Source organism: Berghia stephanieae, chromosome 4 (assembly GCF_034508935.2).
Source record: "Berghia stephanieae isolate SIO BIC M18660-M18661 chromosome 4, UCSD_Bste_1.3, whole genome shotgun sequence".
NCBI lineage: Eukaryota > Metazoa > Mollusca > Gastropoda > Nudibranchia > Aeolidiidae > Berghia > Berghia stephanieae.
The window spans coordinates 83473162-83494120 of NC_088363.1; the positions used below are offsets into that span (position 1 = coordinate 83473162).

General features: G+C 35.8%; 3 protein-coding genes across 3 annotated transcripts in view; 2 read left to right on the forward strand and 1 right to left on the reverse strand.

Annotated features, from left to right (window-relative positions):
• Positions 1-1968: 1968 nt before the first annotated feature.
• On the forward strand, positions 1969-4878 carry LOC144971873 (uncharacterized). The gene is made up of 4 exons (XM_078912948.1): positions 1969-2125; positions 2964-3062; positions 3179-3854; positions 4176-4878. Exons 1-4 carry the CDS (start codon positions 1969-1971, stop codon positions 4876-4878), a joined length of 1635 nt encoding a protein of 544 aa, XP_078769074.1.
• A 3254-nt stretch (positions 4879-8132) lies between these two features.
• On the forward strand, positions 8133-18740 carry LOC144971407 (dynein axonemal assembly factor 6-like). Its single transcript, XM_078912257.1, has 7 exons — positions 8133-8273; positions 9510-9595; positions 12797-12872; positions 15008-15101; positions 15753-15849; positions 17060-17145; positions 18014-18740. The coding sequence occupies exons 2-7, from the start codon at positions 9512-9514 to the stop codon at positions 18138-18140; spliced, it is 564 nt and encodes a 187-aa protein (XP_078768383.1). The 5' UTR covers positions 8133-8273; positions 9510-9511; the 3' UTR covers positions 18141-18740.
• Positions 17310-20959, reverse strand: part of LOC144971406 (uncharacterized) — a 69739-nt gene continuing 66089 nt past the window's right edge. Inside the window, exon 51 of the mRNA XM_078912255.1 lies at positions 17310-17449. The gene's annotated coding sequence lies outside the window, so the exon portion shown is untranslated. The remainder of the gene's footprint in view (positions 17450-20959) is intronic.

Genomic DNA, 20959 nt, shown 5'->3' on the forward strand with positions numbered 1-20959 from the left:
CACAATATCGCTGATGAAATTGGGTGGAATGCGCATGCGTAACGGAGGTGCATAAAAGATACACCGTCAACGGAGGTGCATAAAAACACTACGTTTTTTAAAAAAAAAAATTTGTTGTTGTATTTTTGCAGCAGTTATAAATTTACCAATCACAGTTGTGCAAAAACACAGTTGATACGATCGACAGAGGAAAACTTTTGGAGATATTAACAGACATAGTAGACGAAGATGAGCTCCGAATAATCCGATTTCTCCTCAGCAACACAAAGATACAACCAAGATGGGGCCACAAAACAGACGCAGTTCGAAAGTAACATCGGGACCCCCCAAGGAGATAGTCTGAGCCCGATTCTGTTCACAATATACTTAGAACACGCTCTGAAAGAAGTTCGAAAAGTCATTCCAAAACCAACGACTCATATTGAGAATGCAATCCCTAGAGAAATCGCCTATGCAGATGATGTCGATTTTATTGGATCAACACCAGCAAATATAGACATCATACAAAATACCCTCATGAAATATAACCTCCAAGTCAATGCCAATAAAACCGAATTTACAACAATACCGAGGAACAAAGAGGAATGGAAAAGAACAAAGAAAGTCGGCTCACTAATTGGAGACACCGAGAATGTACAAAGAAGAAAACAGCTATCAAACGCCGCACTCAGTAAACTCACCAATGTATGGATTAGAGGTGACAAAATAAAGAGAAAAACCAAACTGAAACTGTACCGTGCTCTTGTAAAACCGGTACTTCTGTATAACTGCGGCACTTGGGCGTTGACAAAATCCAAAGAAGAACATCTGGATGCCTTCCATCGCACACAGCTAAGAAGGGTACTGGACATCAAATACCCAAAAAAGATCTCAAATGAATCACTCTATAAGATCACAAAAGAAAGACCAATCTCCCTTGACATTTTACAACAACGATGGCAACTTTTCGGTCACATACTACGCAGGGACATACCAGCTAACCAAGCCATGTCGGGATACTTCCAAAAACACGGGAACCTTTTCAGAGGAAGACCGATCACAACACTCCCTGTGATCCTAAACAAAAACCTCACAACACTTGGACAAAGCATTAGTCTCATAACGGCAGGGGACCTTGAAAATCTGAGAACCCTAGCAGAGGACCGGCAATATTGGAGACACCTCACACAGGAAATACTGGAAACAGCCAAGGCGACCCGATCTTACGGTCGAGACGCGAAAGGCATCTAAGTCAAGTAAGTCAAGTTGTGCAATAATTTATCACCTAAATATAGTAATAGACCTACAGAGATGGACCCTACAATGCATTTGACTTGTGTAACGTACTTTTTCTGCATCTATCCACACTAGCTACCACTGTAGACACATCTCAAGACAACAATAGTGTGGTTTAATTTCTATTGCTAACTTAAATTTCAAACTTCAACTACAGTATTATAATATTATATCAAACCTTTAAAAAAAGTATGGTATCTTCTTCTCATTCTTCGTCTTCTTAACAATCAAAAATACGGTAGGCGTACATTGTGTAGTGTGTAGTGTAGGCTAGCCAACTGCACACCCCTTTGAACCTTGAACAACGCGCGCGCTGACCTATGGCCTTGTCCGACCTCTGTCATGGCTTTCCCATTGTGGCGATGCTAAAAATAGTGCAGGCTAGTTGGCGAAGAGGGTTATTCTCAGATGACATCACAAAATGGCCCAAACTGGTGCAAAAAAAAAAAAAATTAAAAAAAAAAAAAAAAAAAAAAAAAACTCGCGTCCGTGACCTTGGCAAAAATCTTCGTATCATCGGCGAATAGGAAGGTTGCTGATTTGACATTGTCAGGAAGGTCGTTTACAAAACATACGAATAATAGCGGACCAAGCACACTTCCTTATGGAATACCAGACAACACATCACCCCAATGTGGTTCTCTCTGTTTACCACCACACTTTGCTTCCTTCCAGATAGGAAATCTTTTACCCATGACAATAGATGTCCCTCAATGCCATACCCTTGCAATTTTCGAAGCAGTCACTCATGTGGCACTGTATCAAAAGCTATCGCAAAGTCCAAGTATATTGTGTCAATGTTGCCTTCTTCATCTAAAATCTGCGTCCATGTTTCAAGTACTGAAAGCAGGTTTGTGGAGCAGCTTCTGCCTCTGACAAAACTATGCTGGCAGTCACTAAGAAGCTGGTTTTCTTCAAAATGTTGGAGGAGGTGGTCTCGAATGATGGATTCCATCGTCTTACAAATTACACTTGTAAGGCTCACTGGTCTATAGTTGCCTCGGCATGTCTTCTTTCCCTTTTTGAATATTGGAGTGACATTTGCTAGCTTCCATTCGGATGGTATGGATCCTTCTTTTATCGATTGATTCATGAGTATTGCGAGTGGGAGTGCTAGTTCCTCAGCGCATTGCTTTAGTATCGCAGGTGGAATGCAATCTGGGCCACATGCCTTGCTCGGGTTAAGTTTAGATAATTTTTTTTTGACAATATCATCGGGTTCAATTTCAATAACACTGAGACTTTTTATGTTTTTTGCTTTGTTGCTGACTTCCGGTATTTTGTCAGTGGTTTCTTTGGTAAAGACAGAGCAAAAGAATTTGTTTAACGTTTCTGCTTGCCAAATCATTTATTATTATCATTATTATTATTATTATTATTATTATTATTATTATTATTATTATTATTATTATTATTATTATTATTATTATTATTATTATTATTATTATTATTATCAAATCGGACAAATCGGCAATGGGTGGTGGAGGAGAACGAAAACTCGGATACCAAACCCGGGAAGATGGATATCGTGAACCCTGGCAGGCAGTTCATCTAGAAGAAAGAAAACTTTGAAAATAAACTGACATATGGAGTTGCGCCTCCATGTATCTAAATAGCAACCGAAACCCAAATCATAAAGCTACAACCAAAATGCACCAGGGTTAAAGCCCCTGTCTATACCCATCCAGGACCTCAGGCTAGTACTAGTACTGCTCATGACGTGGCATCCCCAAACCCGCAAGGAAGGGACGTCACCGATTGCCGAAGGGTTACAGGATTCTTAAAATGTAAAGAATACAAGCAAGTTGGAACTCTCAACACAAGAACTTTAAAGGAAGAGTACAAAGAAAAGAACTCGCCAATATCTTCAACGATCTCAATCTCTCTATTCTTGCAATATCAGATCACAAGATTGTTCACACTAAGGAAGACGATATGGTCAAATACTGGAGGTTGGAGAACTGCACTCTTATCACTACCAGTGCCTGGCGAAACACTCAAGGTGCAGCTGTAGGAGGAGTAGGAATTTTAGTGAACAAACAAACAGAGAAATCTCTAGCTGAAGTCAGATCTGTCAACATGCGGATAATGGTAGCTACTTTTAATGGAAATCCGAACACAACAGTGATATCAAACTACGCGCCAATTGAGGGAAGTGTAGACTGCGAGACCCATTATAACAAACTCTCAGAAACCTGCAATAAGATTCCCAAGCACAACTTCCTAATTGAGTGTGGTGATTTCAATGCTCATATTGGTGAAAAGGATGCACCATTCACGTACCATGAAAGCACCAATAGCAACGGCTCTTTTCTCCTAGAACATGCCAACGAAAGTAACCTGGTTATCACAAACACGCCGAGGAGAAAGAAGAAAGGCAAGCTATGGACATACATGTCAGACATGAATGGTAGAAAAACACAGATTGACTACATCCTAGTGAATAGAAAGTGGAAGAACTCAGTCCACAATGTCGAAGCATTCAGTAATTTCATTAGCCTAAGAGAAGATCACCGTCTCGTATCTGCCACAATTCGCTTGAGTCTTCGAAAAAGCAAATCAACACCATCAAAAGTGAAGTATGACTGGTCCTCTCTAAAAGACTCAATTATACAGAACCAGTATACTATAGAGGTGAGGAATAGATTCACATGACTTTGTACGTGAGAAGAAGATCCAACGGAACGCTATGAGAAACTCATAAAAGCAAACCGGGACACGGCAGAGAAGCTAGTACCGAGGAGAACAAAAGTCACAAAAAGATCCACCTCTAATCACCCACTGATTGTTGAAGCTAGAAAGGAAGCTCAAGATGCATTCAACCAACACCAACAAACACCAAACTCAGTAAACGAAGAAAGGTGGAGGATATCAAAACAGAAAATACAAACTGTCTGTAGGGATAATATAGAAGAACGAGAGCTAGATAGTCTCATCCAGGAAGTGGAGAAAGCCGACGAGAGAAGCAAACATGGTGAAAGCTGGAAACTGATAAATAGAATAACTGGTAGGAAAGCAAGCCGACAAGGGATCCTCAGGGGTAAAACAAAAGAAGAAAGAAGACAGAAATGGTTCTCACTTTTCCAAACACTTCTGGGAGAAGATCCAGTCAGAGCAACAGAAGATGACGTAGACCAAGACCCAAAAGATATCTGTATAGACGAAAGTGACTTTACAGTGGATGAGATAAAGAAGGGCAAAGTGTCTCTCAGTGATGGAAAACACTCCGGACCTGATGACATCCCACCTGAAGTATTGAAGTACTGTGACTTAGATGATATCCTGTTGGAGTTTACAAATGGTTTACTAAACAGGAATGAAAAACCAAATCAGTGGTCGGAAATTGATCTTATTCCAGTCCCAAAGGGAGGAGACCTAAGTGATACCTCCAACTACAGGGGAATCAGCCCTGCCGCTATAGCTGCCAAACTCGCCAATAAGATGATCCTCAACAGAGTCCAGCCAGAGATTGACCCTCATCTACGTTCTTGTCAAAACGGCTTCAGACCAGGAAGATCCACGACTGCTCACCTCCTGGCATTGAGAAGGTTAATAGAAGGAGTAAAAAGTCACAAGAAGGCAATCATTCTATACGTGACTTAAAGAAGGCCTTTGACTCGATACATCACCCTACCATGATGAAAATCTTAAAAGCATATAGTATATCTCCTAAACTTCTCTCTGCTATTAAACTGTCCCCGCAGTTTTTCGCGCCGCAAATGGCAGCAGCCTCTTATGGTTCACACTATTATGTTATGACGATCGACCCAATCAGCAAAGTCCGGTCCGCATTCGTGCACCGTCGCAAACCCGCCTGGTAGCATCGTCACAACACACCTTTCGACTAGATGCTCTGCCGTCTCGGGTTCTTGCCCACAGCGTGGACATATTGGACAGGAAGTTAGACCCCACCGATGTAACGCACTTGCCGTTAGGCAGCTCCTCGACCGAAGTCGATTCGCAATCTTTACCTTGCAGTGGTGAGGGGGCTTGAGCCACACGGGAGGGCAAAGGTGTAAATCCCGGTCGACCGTCACGAGACCATCCCGGGTATCGAGCCAACGAGCCACATGGGCTGCTCGCCCCGGTGTGTGACTAAATTTGATCCAACCCGGTGCCCGAATAGCAGCCCTATCCCGGGCGCCACACTATTATCCTTATGCCGCAAATGGCAAATTTGCGGCCGCAAATTTCACCCTTGACCCCAAAAAGCAGCAAATTTTTATTTGGCCGCAAAAAGCCACAATTTTCGCCGTTTTTAGGCTAAATTGACGATTTTTTGTTTAAAAAAAACAAACAAACAAAAGCTATGAAAAATTGTGAAAAGACGGCGACTTTCAATGCTAGCATCCAAAATTGGCACTTAGTTTTCATGATATGATTATGATTTATCATGATTTTTTCCAGTTTTTTTCATTCAAAAACCCATTAGGCCTATATTGAAATATAAAGCAATAATAATAATGCTCAAAATTGGATAGTAAGTAGAGAATACAAATTTAATGTGTCCCCATTGGAAAATGGATTTTGTTTCTCTTTCCTTGTGAATAGTTATTTTTTTCCTCTCCTTAATTAGTTTTTCAAATTTTGAATTTTTTTATGCGATTGTTCACTTTGATTTCCCAAATTCTAAGAAGCTAAATAGTTAATTAAATATTTTGATTACTTCCTTCTTTTTTTTTTACTTACTTACGAGGAATTGTTTAATTCTATGCTTACTTATTATTATTATTATTATTATTATTATTATTATTATTATTATTATTATTATTATTATTATTATTATTATTATTATTATTATTATTATCATTATTATCATTATTATTATTATTATTATTATTATTATTATTATTATTATTATTATTATTATTATTATTATTATTATTATTATTATTATTATTATTACATCAATATTCTACAAAATGCCCTATTTGTGTCAATTTTTTTTTACCGTACATGTTGTTTTAATTGTTTGATTTTTGGGCGAATTTTGCTATTTTGATGGCAAATTTTACCATTTTTTATGGCAAATGTTGGCGTTTGAAATGGCAAAAAACCGCGGGGACAGATTAAAAGAATGTATGAGAACACACGGGCAAAGGTTATCTCTCCAGATTGTGAAACTGAGCTGTTTGAGATCAAAGCAGGGATGCTTCAAGGTGATACATTAGCCCCTATCTCTTTGCAATTGTCCTGGACTATGTGATGAGAAAGACCTACGCTGGCAGGGAGAACGAGCTGGGCTTCACGCTACATAGACAAAGAAGTAGGCGCAATTCAGCTATTATTGTCACGGATCTAGATTTCGCAGATGATCTGGCTCTACTGAACGAGGAGATGGACCAGGCACAAGAAGTCCTCAATAGACTTGAAACTGAGGCTGAACGAGTAGGACTGTGCTGTAATGCTAAGAAGACAGTTTTCCAAACCTACAACCAAGAAAGGCCAATTAGCATACAGGCAAAGAATGGAGAATGGCTGAAGGAAGTTGACAACTTCAAGTACCTAGGAGGTTGGCCCCAACGCAGTTCCTCTGATATTTCTATCAGAAAAGCATTGGCTTGGAGTGCCTGTCACAAACTCAGGAAAATCTGGAGTTCAAACCTACAGAGGGAAATAAAGAAGAGACTGTTCCTGGCAACGGTAGAGTCATTGCTTCTATATGGAGCAGCGACATGGACTCTCACTAAAGCCCTTGAGAAGCAACTGGTCGGCTGCTACACCCGTATGCTGCGGAAGGCCCTCAATGTAAGCTGGAAAGAGCACACATTATCAAATGAAGAGCTCTATAGTGACCCCCCCCCCCCCCAGTGACCTCGAAGATTCAAAAGAGAAGACTGAGACTTGCAGGGCACTGCTGGAGACACAAGGAGGAGATTGCAAGCAGTCTTGTGCTATGGGAACCACCTGAGCGAACCAGAAGCAGAGGCAGGCAGAATAAAACCTACATTGACTGTCTGCCAGATGACACAGGAATGGACAACACCCGGGAGCTGCGTACGCTTATGGAGGACACGACAGAATGGCGAAGACTTGTGGCTCATGTTGGGCGCCCCAAGGGGCGTCCTAAGTAAGTAAGTAAGTAAGTAAGTAAGTAAGTAAGTAAGTAAGTAAGTAATAATAATAATAATAATATAATAATAATAATAATAATAATAATAATAATATATATATTATATTATTTATTATTATTATTATTATTATTATTATTATTATTATTATTATTATTATTATTATTATTATTATTATTATTATTATTATTATTATTATTAGGACATGCTTCTAACCCTCCACTGGCTGCCAGTCCAGGCTAGAATTGAATACAAAATAGCCCTTGTTTGCTTTGGTGTATTTGTCTTCTGTACCCCTCTACATTCAACACTTACTCCAACCGTATTATTATTATTATTATTATTATTATTATTATTATTATTATTATTATTATTATTATTATTATTATTATTATTATTATTATTATTATTAATTATTATTATTATTATTATTATTATTATTATTATTATTATTATTATTATTATTATTATATTATTATTATTATTATTATTATTATTATTATTATTATTATTATTATTATTATTATTATTATTATTATATTAATATTATATATTATTATTATTATTATTATTATTATTATTATTATTATTATATTATCATTTTATTCTTCTATTTCTTCTTTCATTCTTCTTCTTCTTCTTCTTCTTCTTCTTATTATTATTATCATTATATAAGTGTTGAAAACTGACCTTCCCATAATTTAAAGTCGAAATATTCATTTACTTACTTGAAGAAAAATTGCGAATTAATTACCTCACTCTTTATTGTAGGAGACAAAATAATATGAGTAGACAGGTATGCGTCCTATGCAACGGACATAGACTAGCCGTATAGGATAAAACTGTTTTTTCCCGCTTACGTGAACATTTAAGTATCCGTCGAATAGAACCATTTAAAAGACATAATTTAAAAAAATATTTCGTCAGGTGAGAGTCATTTATAGTACAATAATCCCTGAGTTAGATAAAACGAAATGCTTGCTCGCAGTTCAGTGTATCTAGAAGACTAGTGGGGCCACCGTGGGCCGTGGAATCCTATTCGCAGTAATACTATTACTGCATTAATACTTACTGCTATTACTAATAGAAGCGTTCTACTATAAGTATTGGTCATTAATTATAATTTTTAACTGACTTTTGTCCCATTTAAAAGACAGTTTCTTGCTTTTACTGTTCTGCCAAAAACAGTGCCAGGAAAGTAGTTTCCATGAAGAGTGGAGGCTAAGTGAATAAAACTCTATAAATATAAATATGAAAACTGAAAACACCGAGAAAGGGGTTTTGAGATATTTTTACCTCAAAGCAGTGTCGTAGAAAGAAAATGGCATATCTCAAATATAAACAGACTAAAAAGGCAAAAGCTTCAGAGAAGCATTGTTGAGGGAGGCATTTTCGTAGAACTCTTTTTGGAATCTATAGATAAAAAAAACAACACAAATTTGATGAAGGAGAAAATTGGAAGAAGCAAATATGAGCATCACTTCCTTTCTTTTTGTCCAGAACCAGAAATATTGATATAAAATAATATTTTCATCCAAAGCACAATTCAGGACGCTCTGAGGTGTATAAATTTGTGACAACTGTTTAAATATAGGAGATGTCATAAAAAGACAAAATTAGGTATCATTATAATCCTTATTCTGCTGTAAATGGTGAACTACCTTAGCAAAAACTGCTCATCGAAATATGAAGTAACATCACTGGTTAGATCTGACTTTGAATGTTACTCACAGTCGACTAAATTCTGAGTATTTGTATCCGAGCGTGGAAAGAGTTGTTGAATGCGACAGCCATTGTTGTTATTTAGGCCGAAGAAATTTGATAATCTTTGTTTGAAGGTTTCTAAATCTGTTGTGTCCACGCATGATTCGGGAAGAGCGTTCCAGTCTTTGATGGTGTGGGTTGCAAATGAATATGTCAAGATGTTTGAGTTTGTAGATTGGTGTTTTAGTGTCTTTGATTGGGTTTTTCTTTGAATGCGTGAATGTTGTTGTATGTCTGGTTGATCTTTTGAGATGGCCGGCATTTTGTTTGTAATTTTGAACATAAGAGTCAGATCCAAGATGAAGTGACAATTAAAAAAAAAAAAAAAATGTATGTCTGCCACTTTGGTCCATAGTAAATGTAATCTTATTGTTTATATTTTAATGTATTTTGTTTCAGCCATGGATATGACACCGTCTCAATTGAATGCCATTGTTGATTTATTTAAAGAGCCAGATGATAATTATGACAGTGATGAAGACAAGGTAAGGTCCGCAAGCAGCCGGAAAAAAATAGTTGTTAAATTTAATAAACCTAAAGAGAAAAAAAAAAAAATTGGAATGCCAATTGCAATGAATATACATAGCACAAGTAAATTCACAAGTGATGGGTTCTGGGTATCTCAAACAAGACACAAAAAATGTCAAAAAATAATTTGATGACAACACAACAATAACTGTAGCAACAATAAAAGCTGCTATGTATAATTAGGTGCCACAAGAGACAATTTATAAATATTTAAAATGGGTTTATCGTTATTGAAAAAATGTTTTAGCTTGCCAATTGATGTAAGAAAATGTTCAATATGTAACTAAATACAAAAAAGATTTTTCATCCTTGTGGAACACATTTTTAGAGTACAATGACTGGATAAATAAAAGATAACAAGATTTTAAACAGACATAAATTTTTCCTAAATCTACAGTCAGTTGAAATTCCCCCAAAACACTTGCGAAAGTAAATGTTTTGGCCTCCAGAATGACGAAATAGCATATCCCATAATATACTAAATGAACGTAATGATCATACAAAATACCATGTAATTAGTACTCCTGGGAAGAGGTCCATTATTTTCAGACATTTTCTTGAAATGTTCTTTGCAAAATACAGAAGTGAACATCAGGAAACACGCAATTTTGTGCATCGGCAGAAAAATAGCTTTAATTACGATAAAAATGCATTAAAGATTAAATATCTCACAAAATAATACTGATATAAGAAAATTATCTCATGGTTAATCAAAATTGGCCTGTTCCTCCGTGACTTCTTGTTGCTATGCCTGTCAAACTATTGACATAGATGCCTTTTTACTATTATTTTATAGTATGAGTCGAGTTATTCGATCAACATAAAAAAATTAGCTTTTATATAGCGCAATATCCACTAAATGAGATGTTATGTGTAGTCGCCTAACAGGCTGTGTTTTTGTTGCTCCACAATATATGAACATTTTCTAATTTTTACTGGTGTTACACAGATTTTTATTCCGGACTTTATATATTCTTGTATTTGTGACACTGTGCTCTTTCATTCCATATAACTTTTGCTGGCTTCTAACAGGATTTTTAGTGATTTTATGTGATTGTTATTTCTGAATATTTAAAATGGATTTTATTGATATGACAATTTGTCACTAGGCCCTGTTATTACATTCAATGTTAATATTTATATTCACAACTCAATTTTTATACCAAGCAAATATTTGCCGTGAACTGTTTTTAAACAGTGACTATTTTCACCAACAATGTATTTATAGAAACCAATGAGGTGGAAGACGAATACAAAGGCCAATTATGGTGAAAACTGATCATCGGCCTACCCCTCGTCACCACCCACCAACACTGAAAACAATACAAGTAAACAACACAGTGACCAACAACGCATCCTTCGATAACTCACTTTCATCACATCAAAATCATTTCCAATATGACAACAACAGTTCATATCATCATTCACATAGTCACTCCACATTGCTGAGTAACAGTTCACACAGCAACAACTACACACAATATAATAGAGTAAACAAAGACAACCTCCACCAGACACACACGTGTAAAACACATAATTTATATATCAGATTTAAATTTTAACAATAAAGGTGATAGAGAGGAAATAAGAATAGTAAACGCCAATTCCCGAAGCCACATTAGCCACAGAAAGAAACTGCAACTGGAACAATTAATTGAAACACACAATCCTGACATCATACTGGCCATAGAAACTCACCCAATGATGACATCTAGAGTAATTACGTATTCAATGAGAATTATATGAATCCACCACCTTATTGTAAAGACTGTAAACTCGGGGAAGGTGGAGTGTTGATAGCTACAAAAAGTGACATTATAAGCACAGAAAAAGACGTTGATTCTGACTGTGTAATCATTTGGCCAAATTAACTTTTTAAAAAGGGAGACTTTCTTTTTGGCTGCTTTTATCGTCAACCAACCTGTGGTATTGAGAAAATAAACCAATTACAGCATCGTTAACAAAAATACATAGTAAAGGACCGAGTACTTGACTTAAACATAAAATTCAGCGCAAATCACCTCAGGTATTTTAAAGTAAGGGAACATGAAGGAAACATGAATTAAGAAACAGCTACAAGACTTTTGATAAACAGTGATCTGCTAAAAACATCAACAAAAACTGGGAACCTTTTAAAACAATGCTCATGAAATTGATTGACAAACACATTCCTAAGAAAAGGATAAGTGGAAGACCACATTTACCGTGGATGACCCATAACGTCTGATTAATAAAAAACAAAGGCGATACAACAAAGCCAAACTGCATAACAGAGAGGAGGACTGGAATGAGTTTCACAGACTCCATTGTGAATTACACACAGAACTTAAAAAAGAACATGACAAATATGTAAATAATATGCTTGAGCCAGAGACCATGGACGATAATCTAGATGGTAAAATTACGAACCGATTCTGGAGATACATCCGTTCTAGGCGTAAAGATGCTTCTAGTATACAAGTCCTTCAAACCCCTGATGGCCCAGATATGACAGACACAGAAGGAAAATGCAACATCAACTGAACAAACAGTATGACAGTGTGTTTACTATAGCAAACCCCTCAATGCCAATCATATGTAAAGGCATCATAACATCTGTGCCAAGAATCAACAGAACGACATACAATATACAAAAGCAGCTGCCACAACTAAACCCATCCAAGACAGCAGGGCCAGACCTCATACCAACTAGAATACTTAAAGAAGGCAAGGTGTTGGTGACATAGCCCCATTCCTGTGTACGATTTTCCAAGAATCCCTGAACAAAGGAACAGTGCCTACAGACTGGAAGCATGCTCTTATAACCCCCATCTATAAAAAGGGAAAACGAAACCTGGCTTCAAATTATAGACCTGTATCTCTAACTTCAGTTGTTGGCAAGATATTTGAACACATTATATTCCATTCTATCATGGGACACTACAGAAAAACATACTTGCATGAAGGAGAAAAAGGTGATTTTAAAAATTTGACGAATATTGTTTATATTTGAAAAATTCCTGACCTTATAGGACATGACACTTAAGCAGTGTAGAATAAACAAGAAATGATTTATTCTGTATTATGTAAATATTTACACCTCTTCTCCCCCCCCCCCCCCATTTAGTCTAGAATTGTAATTTATTGTAAGGACCAATATCAAACCATTTCTATTACAGCCAGTATCAGCCACAACAGCAACTCTAGGGCCAGGAAATATTGGGCCTGAAAAGAATAAAGAGGAAAGCAAAGAGGGTGAGTAGCGCTGCATTCGTATTTGTACATTGATTATAAGGTGTGGGATGGATAAAGCATTGTACCTTTACCCAGAGGACTTGAGATCAACCTCTAAATGTTGATATATCTTTTATTTATTTTCTTCCCTGAGCTTTTATTAGCTTAATATTCTCTGAATGAGAATGTCCAAAGCGCTTGACAGAAACCCCAAGCCAACTGCAACACATTTAGGACATGGTGATGCTTGTCAGGAGATAATCTAAGTGAGGAGCCTCCTTTAAGGACTCTGAATCTGAGCATTTGTATTTAAGGTGTCTAGATCTGTTGTGTTTGCACATGATTTGGGAAGAGCGTCCAGTCTTTGATAGTGCGGGGTGTAAATGAATAATTGAAGATGTTTGAGTTTGTAGATTGGTGTTTTAGTGTTTTTGAGTGGGTTTTTCTTTGGATGTATGAATTTCGTTGTATGTTTAGTTGTTCGGGTGGCCATCACTTTTAACATAAGAATTAGTCGTTGTTCTTTCCGTCTGTCTTGTAAGGGAGTTTATCAAACCTGTGTGAGCATATCTCTTATGGGGGCTGTAGTCCTTGTTTTGTTTGTTTTTAAGGGTTTTACGCCGCTTACAACACATTTAGGTTATATCAGCGCCAGTAAAAAGGAAGAAAATAGGATAGTAAAAAGTTATAGAATTACAATTAAAGCATCCAAGAAAAAGTAAGACAAAGGGGAACTGGGAACAAATAGGAAATAGATGTAGATTTGAATAGCATACTATCAATGTACTTAGTTTGAGATCACCAATAAGTCTCATCTGGACATATGCACGGTCCCCACTAAGAGGAATACACTCAAATGTTTACATTATAAATTCAAAATATAACAAATATAATAATACATAACAGAGAGATGATTTACAAGGAAAAAAAATATCATCTCTCAAAACAATAACAATGCATTTGACTGTTTCCCTCCCAGCCAGGACTCCGGCCAGGGCCAGGACAAAACCAAATAATCTCATTCCAAGACAAAGACAGAATGCAAGTTGGAAAACAGATATAAGGGGTTAGAAGACACAGTATGTCCCTCCCTGCCCACTATGGGAGGTCAGGAACCCCACCCAGGCTGTAGTCCTTGAAGACAAAATCTTGCAGCGCGGCGCTGGACAGATTAATTGCCTTCATATCAGATTGTTGGTGTGGGTCCCAAACTGTACAGGAGTAGTCTAAGATTGATCTTATGAGTGTTATGTAGGCAGTTTCTTTCAGGTTTGCATGGGAATGTCTGATGTTCCTTTTAATGAGCCCTAGCACGGATTTTACTTTATTTATTATTTTGCTGATATGTGCATGCCATTTTATATTTTATTGTATAATGATGCCTGAATATGGATGTTCTGTAACTGGTTCCATTGTGTGACCATTTAATGGGTAGTTGGATCTAAGTGGTGTTTTGCTACATGTTTTTCCATCTGGTCTAGGACTTTTAGTTATTGAAAATAAAAACGTTTTGTTTTTATTATTAAACAGATAAATTACAATGAAACGCTAAATGGACTGGTTTTATGTCAATCATTATCTGGATGTTGTGAGTTTCTACACACGGTAACAATTAAACTGATACAAAGCAATGGAAAAAACAATGGACCCAGTTTTATGTTAAAGCGTTTCAAGTCATTGACTGAAGCCATAGATAGCCAGAGAGTAAGTGCTAGTCCGTGTTCATGAAAACGGCCCCAGGTCTGTTTTGGACGACTCCATCACCATTAGTGAGAGTCAACCCCCCCCCCCCCCAAAAAAAAAAAAAAAAACAAAAAAAAAACGACCCTCAGGTCAGAAGCTCAGAGTCATACCACAAGACTGCAAAGCTGCACAACTTATCAATTATTGGTCACTTTGTAGAGCTGCATTGTGGCCGATGCCTGTATAAATTTGGTCAAATATTTTCAAGATAGATCCTAAAGACACATTTTTTTTGCATGGGGTTAGAAAAGTCGATTTTAATTTATCAATTTTTTAATAATTTTTTTTTAGATATAATATATTCTCAGTATCGAAATGAAGCCAAATCTGCAGCTAAGACTGAATTCTTCATGGATAAAAATAATTAATTTAAATTTTTAGCTCCAACTTTAATTTTTGTGGTATTTTTTCAGATACAAAGAAAGACAACAAAGATATATGGTGTGAGGAAGAAGTACCCGAGGGATCAGAGTTTGAGTCTTTGCATGATCCAAGACCCCAGCCAGAGTGAGCTTGATACCCAATGGGTCTTTTGTTAAACTTAAAAAAATATTTTAAAACTGAAAAATGAATGGCATTTTTATTTGACAAAAAGCATTGTGATAAAATGATTTTTTGGTGAGGTGTCAAATGCATTTTATAAAATGCTTTTTGGATCTTAATCTTAACCTTTGACTTTAAAAATCACGGCAGTCGTTTTACTTGAATGCCTTCTCTGACATTTTTTTCATGATGTGGTTTGTCGCTATGGTGTAGTAGGGTCTTGAATTTGTGATAGATTAGTGTCCTATCCAAAAGGTAGCAAGCCATTGCTATTGTTCATTTGATACAATAGAAATGGAGATAAAGTATAACTTCTTGAACCTGCTTAGATATATTTGCAAGGCAAACAACAGGTTAAGATTATAAATTTGAACAATTTTGTATCGCATGAACTAGGGAAGAATCCAACAAAATTTCACATTCAATGATCACAAGAAAAATCTCAATTTTTAAAGAATTTTGATAAACATCACTAATGACAACCTGCATTTAACAAAAGCTCGAATTCAACAAAATCAGATAGCTGGTTTGGTGACTACATTGTACATTCATTGCTTTTTTTCTTTTTTTTGTTTTTTATAAAAACGTGTTTCCTTTTTGGATTATTGTCTCCAGGTATGATGTGATGTTCAGCCAATCAGTAACAAGTGAAGATGTTTTCTTACAAATGGGAAACAAAACGCCAATGTCATCAAGTTGTGAGAACATGACGGTGAGATCACAGACAAGTCACCTATTAAGATTTGACTTCTTTTCATCTTTTGTGAAGTATAGGGCCTCAGAACAGTCTTTAACTTTCTCTGTCGTTGACCGAAGTCTTCATCTCTTCCCAAGTCAGACCTGAGGCTTTGATTTACTCTAGGTCTTCAAATTTAGTTGGTGTACATAAGTCTATTATATTATTATTGTTATTATTATTATTATTATTATTATTGTTATTATTATTATTATTATTATTATTATTATTATTATTATTATTATTATTATTATTATTATTATAAATAAATATTTTGAGGACCCAAAGTTTGCCAAATTTGAACTTTTCCTCAAAAGATTCGGATTTTTTAAATCTTAATTTTTCGGAAATTAGGTAAAACATGGTTATCTTGCTTATAAATAGATATTGATCCCATTTGCTTGTGAAAATATGGACGCCTAACAAGCAACAGTATGAAATGGAAATTTGGTTCCATATTGACTTCTGAGGGCCTACATCATGATATGCCATGAGCATGAAATTTCCGTGGAAATGCGTCATACAAGTTGTCAAATTTAGATATATTTATTTATATGCAAACAGATGTTTTTTATATATGTATTATCAAATGCAATTCCAGAACTTTCTACTCTTAACAGTTTAGTAATATTTGTAATAATGTGACGATGAAAAATGTTAGATGGATAAATCAAAGCTATTCAATACTGCTTATGTACATTGAGCTCAGACTTTAGGGAAAGCACCTACATCACATTGGTGTGCTGCGCCAATCATTCACGGATATTCTTAAGCAATGAAAATTCTTACTGGAAGCTTTTTTAACCAATGGAAATTCTTGTTTATTTGTGATTTTATTGTGGTCATGAATGATAAGATCATCAACTTAAGCGAGATCGACTTACGAGGAGTGTTTTTAAAAATACTGTTATATAGGATGAAAGCGGAGGGACCAAGAAAAAAAATCGACTTATGCAATTACGTAATTTTGAAAAACAACCACATAAAATGATCCACCAGAGTAAATAATGAAAGCAAAGCAGTCTTTCTTGAAACTTTTTCATTTCTTCTTATTATATAAATCAACGGACTCTATTGCTTCATATTAGAACATAACAAAATTGATTTGATATCATTGGGTACCATGCTGTTCTTTTTTATTGGTTTTATTTATTTAGAATTGATCTTTGGCTTCTTTTCCCTATAGGTGAAGATAAAGCTTCCAAACACAAAAATGGCTGATGTCGATCTCGATGTAAAAACCAAATTTCTTGATTGCAGAAGTCCAAAGTAGTAAGAATTTTTTTTTTCTATGTTGTCATTACTTGTTCAGATAGTGACCACAAATTCTCTCTATATCTCAGTGTATCAACATGTCAAAATGTGTCACTACATATTACCTTATTTTCATAGAATATAAAAATTCTAGATTATAACTATACATGCATTTTGTGTCAAGTGAATCCAGCGGTGAAAATAAAAGTTTCCGGTCAAATGCAATGTTTCCTTAATATCTCTCCAAACAAGACAGGAAACTTGGCAAAAAGGCAATGGCAAATAGACTGGATTAACTGTAGATCGTGATGTGTACTGCGTCCTGAAAAGAAAATTAAATAATTACACATACAAATCTTTTGGAGACTCAAATACACCAAATCAGACAAGGACTAGGAATAATAGGAAGAACACATCATGCACAAATCCCAAACACTTTAAACCTGGATCAAACAGATGTACAGCAAGAAATTTCCATGCATCCAAATTAATAAAACCTCACATTTCGACTGAAATTGATAAAAAACACTTTTATCCTGATAACTATAACTTTCCCAATAACTATAACTATCCCGATAACTATAACTATGAGAAAATGGAATTCATTGTCAAATCATGTCATCAGCAGCCTTCAGACGATTGGTCATGAGATGACCCCCTACCATCCATTATTTCGTGCCGTGCTACTACTATTAGAGATTTGCACTCCAGGGCATCTCATCTATTCAGATTCAGATTCACATGTTATATGTCTAGCCCAAAGGGTTATTTATATATCTATATATTTTAAAAATTATATCCTCCATAATATATGGCTTTTAAGTAATAATCTGTGCTTAAAATTTGGCTCTTTTTCTTTCTACAAGTGATTTTTTTTTCTTTCCAGTAAACTTGGCCTTCACCTTCCTCACCCTGTTGATCCCAAAGCAGGGAAAGCACAGTGGGATAGCAAGACGGACACACTGATTGTCACGTTACACATGAATAGAGAGTATGACATGTTTAATTTTTGATCAGACATTTGAGTTCTATTATACCCACCAAAAGTGTTTCACTCAATGGAAACGACAATAAAGCAAATTTAATTCTGGAAGGAGAAAAAAAAAAAAGAAAAGCAAAAATTATGAGTTTCACAAACTTTGTACATTTAAAAAAGAGAAATGAAACTGATAAAGAGGTTGTGTTGAAGTCAAGGATATTTGGCATAATATGGTAATGACCGAAATGCATGCTAATGTTGTAAAGTGTTAATTTTATCTGATATGTTTATTTGATTTGGTTTTTTAACATAGTTCCACAAATTGATAGATTTATTTCTGAATATATTAAATTTATTTGTATAGAGAGTTATAGTCTGACAGGCAGACAAGTAGACTGACAGACAGTAGACTAACAGACACATAAATAGATAAGATAGACAGTCAGAATTACAGATAAATGTTTAGATAGACCAACAGGCAGGTAGAAAGATATAGATATCTAATTTTAAGCAAATTAAAAAAAATGTTGTTTACTTCATTCTGAATAAGAAAATAATATTCAATTGAAATGCGATTGTACATATTTTCATGCAATATTTTATTTCTTGTCATTCAATAAAGATGTCAAGCTATTTGCAGTTTGTTATTTCCTCCTCCACCCCCCCCCCCCCCCCCCCCCCCCCAATATACAAAAAAAAACAAAACAACATGTTTTATCTGTATTTGTCTCATAAACAGTCCAAAGTGGTTGTGATCATATTGATATTGAGAATAGTATTCTTGGATTTCTAATTCAGAAGGAATTCCCAACCATGGAGCTACCACGGAACTGTGGAATGCGTTTGCGATGATTTCAAATGCAAGGTTGAAAGAATTTATTAAATAGACCTCTCTAATAGACTTAGTTATTTTTTTATTAAGATATATTGTTTTTTTTTGTTTTTTTTTAGTTTGAGTTCGAAGAATTATGAGTGTAGACACATACAAGGTGTTCATTTAATATTCCCTGATAAAGAGTTGGAATAGCTTGGCGTCTAGTTTGGATAAAAACAACGAAGGTTTAAGCAGCCCAATCGTAGATTATATACGTGGAAAAGTCCGGGAGACAGATACAGAAATCCAATCAATTACATTCTGTTAAAATCAAGATTTAAAAATAACATCACTGCAAAACGAGCCCTGGTGCCGGCATATGGGCTAAATTTTATGTAAGCGGACTAGATTTAGTTATTTCCTAGTCTAGTGACTTTAAAAAATCGGATTTTATGAACGTTTTCTAGTCTCTGACTAGCTAGGCTCTTTTCCAGAAGTGGGCGTTGTAAGGACAGTGACTAATTCAGCCAATTTTTGCTGGTAACATCAAGCTCTCTAGAGCATGATGGCAAGTAAGATATCAGCTTTTATACTTTCAATGCAAAAGATTTCCAAAGAGGAAATTAGCAACGCATCTATATAGATAATCTTTTGAACTTACTTTTGCCATGGTGAATCAAATCACGTGATATTGACTGTCAACTGATCAGACTACAATGATGTCCATGATCGACTGTCAATTCTATATTTAGGCCAATGGAAGTTTCATTGAAACTCAAATTGAACCAAAAAAACAAAACAGAAAGTGTGTTCTGATGAATCACATTATTTCAGTCTGTTACAATGCCAGCAGAATAACTTCTGTTTCCACTATACTTTCTAATCATTTTTTTTTGTTCTTTGAAACGAGCCCTTCCACTCTAAGTCTCCATTCACTCGCAACTTGTGAGCTGATTTGATTTGTTTTTTAGTTTTTACTCACAAAAATGTGTACTTTCGACGATCTGCCCTTTTCTTACAGTTTATTAATGCCAGTGTCAATAGCAACAGGACACTTTTTGCCTCTGTCATTTGTAACGATGTATTTTCCTTCCCAATTGAAGCTCTCTCAATCTAAAAACAGCTGCTATCTTGTCGACGCTAGGTGTATTTGGGTAACTAGTCTTAGACTAAGCTTGAAGTCCAGCCTCAGCATGACTAAAACTTGGCCAAACTGATTTTAGTCTGCTTGATCAACTCACATAATCGCTAGTCCGCGTTCATGAAAATAGCCCATGGTCTGATCATCACCCCATTGTAATGGAGATGAGACTTTGAAAAAAAAAATTCCCTTTATTCATCCCATAGGGGAAATTTGTCTCTTGAGTCTATTCCCAGGGAAGACTGGAATAACCCAGCCAAATAACCCATTGAACTAGGGCAAGGTGACTTACTCAAGGCCACATAGCACAGCAGCAGGTGATCAAACTTGGTACCTTTTGGGTACGAAGCAAAGACCGTACCGCTGAGCCATGCTCAGGGACCTTTCAATCAAACCAAATAGGAAAACAAGAGACAACACGGATATACTGAGGGACCAGGAAGTTAGCAGCTTATACTCAGTCGAAGGTATGAACAGCTATACGTTGAAGATGAAATCATTAAGGAAAAATCTGAAATTGAAAAGATTGATAACAACTGGAAGGCTTTCAAGACTTCCATAACAAAAGCAAATGAAATCGTATTGCCAAATCAAAGAAATGAAGCAAAACAACCATGGCTGAAGGATGACATAGTGGAGTTAATGAAGGAAAGGAAAGAAAAGAATAAGGATAAACTACCATATGGAAATAGATTGGGAAATAAAGAAGAGATATAAAGGAGGAAAGGCTAAATGAGAAATGCTTGGAGATCGAAAAACTCCAAAGAGATCTTTGTTCTGTGCTTTTCTTGTAGTCTTTGTGTATTTGGTTGGTGATGAGTGTGTTATATGTGTCGGGTTTTCGTTTGTAGTAGTCGATAGATTTGTCTGCGGGGACCAGTGTGTCTTGTTGTTTATC

Bases quoted from the DNA above. Each gene is read 5' to 3' on its own strand.
- LOC144971873 (XM_078912948.1), top strand. From the start codon at position 1,969: ATGACAATAGATGTCCCTCAATGCCATACCCTTGCAATTTTCGAAGCA. The intron at 2,126-2,963 runs GTTTGTGGAGCA...ATACCCATCCAG, and splicing joins GTTTCAAGTACTGAAAGCAG to GACCTCAGGCTAGTACTAGT. The intron at 3,063-3,178 runs GTAAAGAATACA...TTGCAATATCAG, and splicing joins GGTTACAGGATTCTTAAAAT to ATCACAAGATTGTTCACACT.
- LOC144971407 (XM_078912257.1), top strand. From the start codon at position 9,512: ATGGATATGACACCGTCTCAATTGAATGCCATTGTTGATTTATTTAAA. The intron at 12,873-15,007 runs GTGAGTAGCGCT...GTATTTTTTCAG, and splicing joins TAAAGAGGAAAGCAAAGAGG to ATACAAAGAAAGACAACAAA. The intron at 15,102-15,752 runs GTGAGCTTGATA...TATTGTCTCCAG, and splicing joins GATCCAAGACCCCAGCCAGA to GTATGATGTGATGTTCAGCC.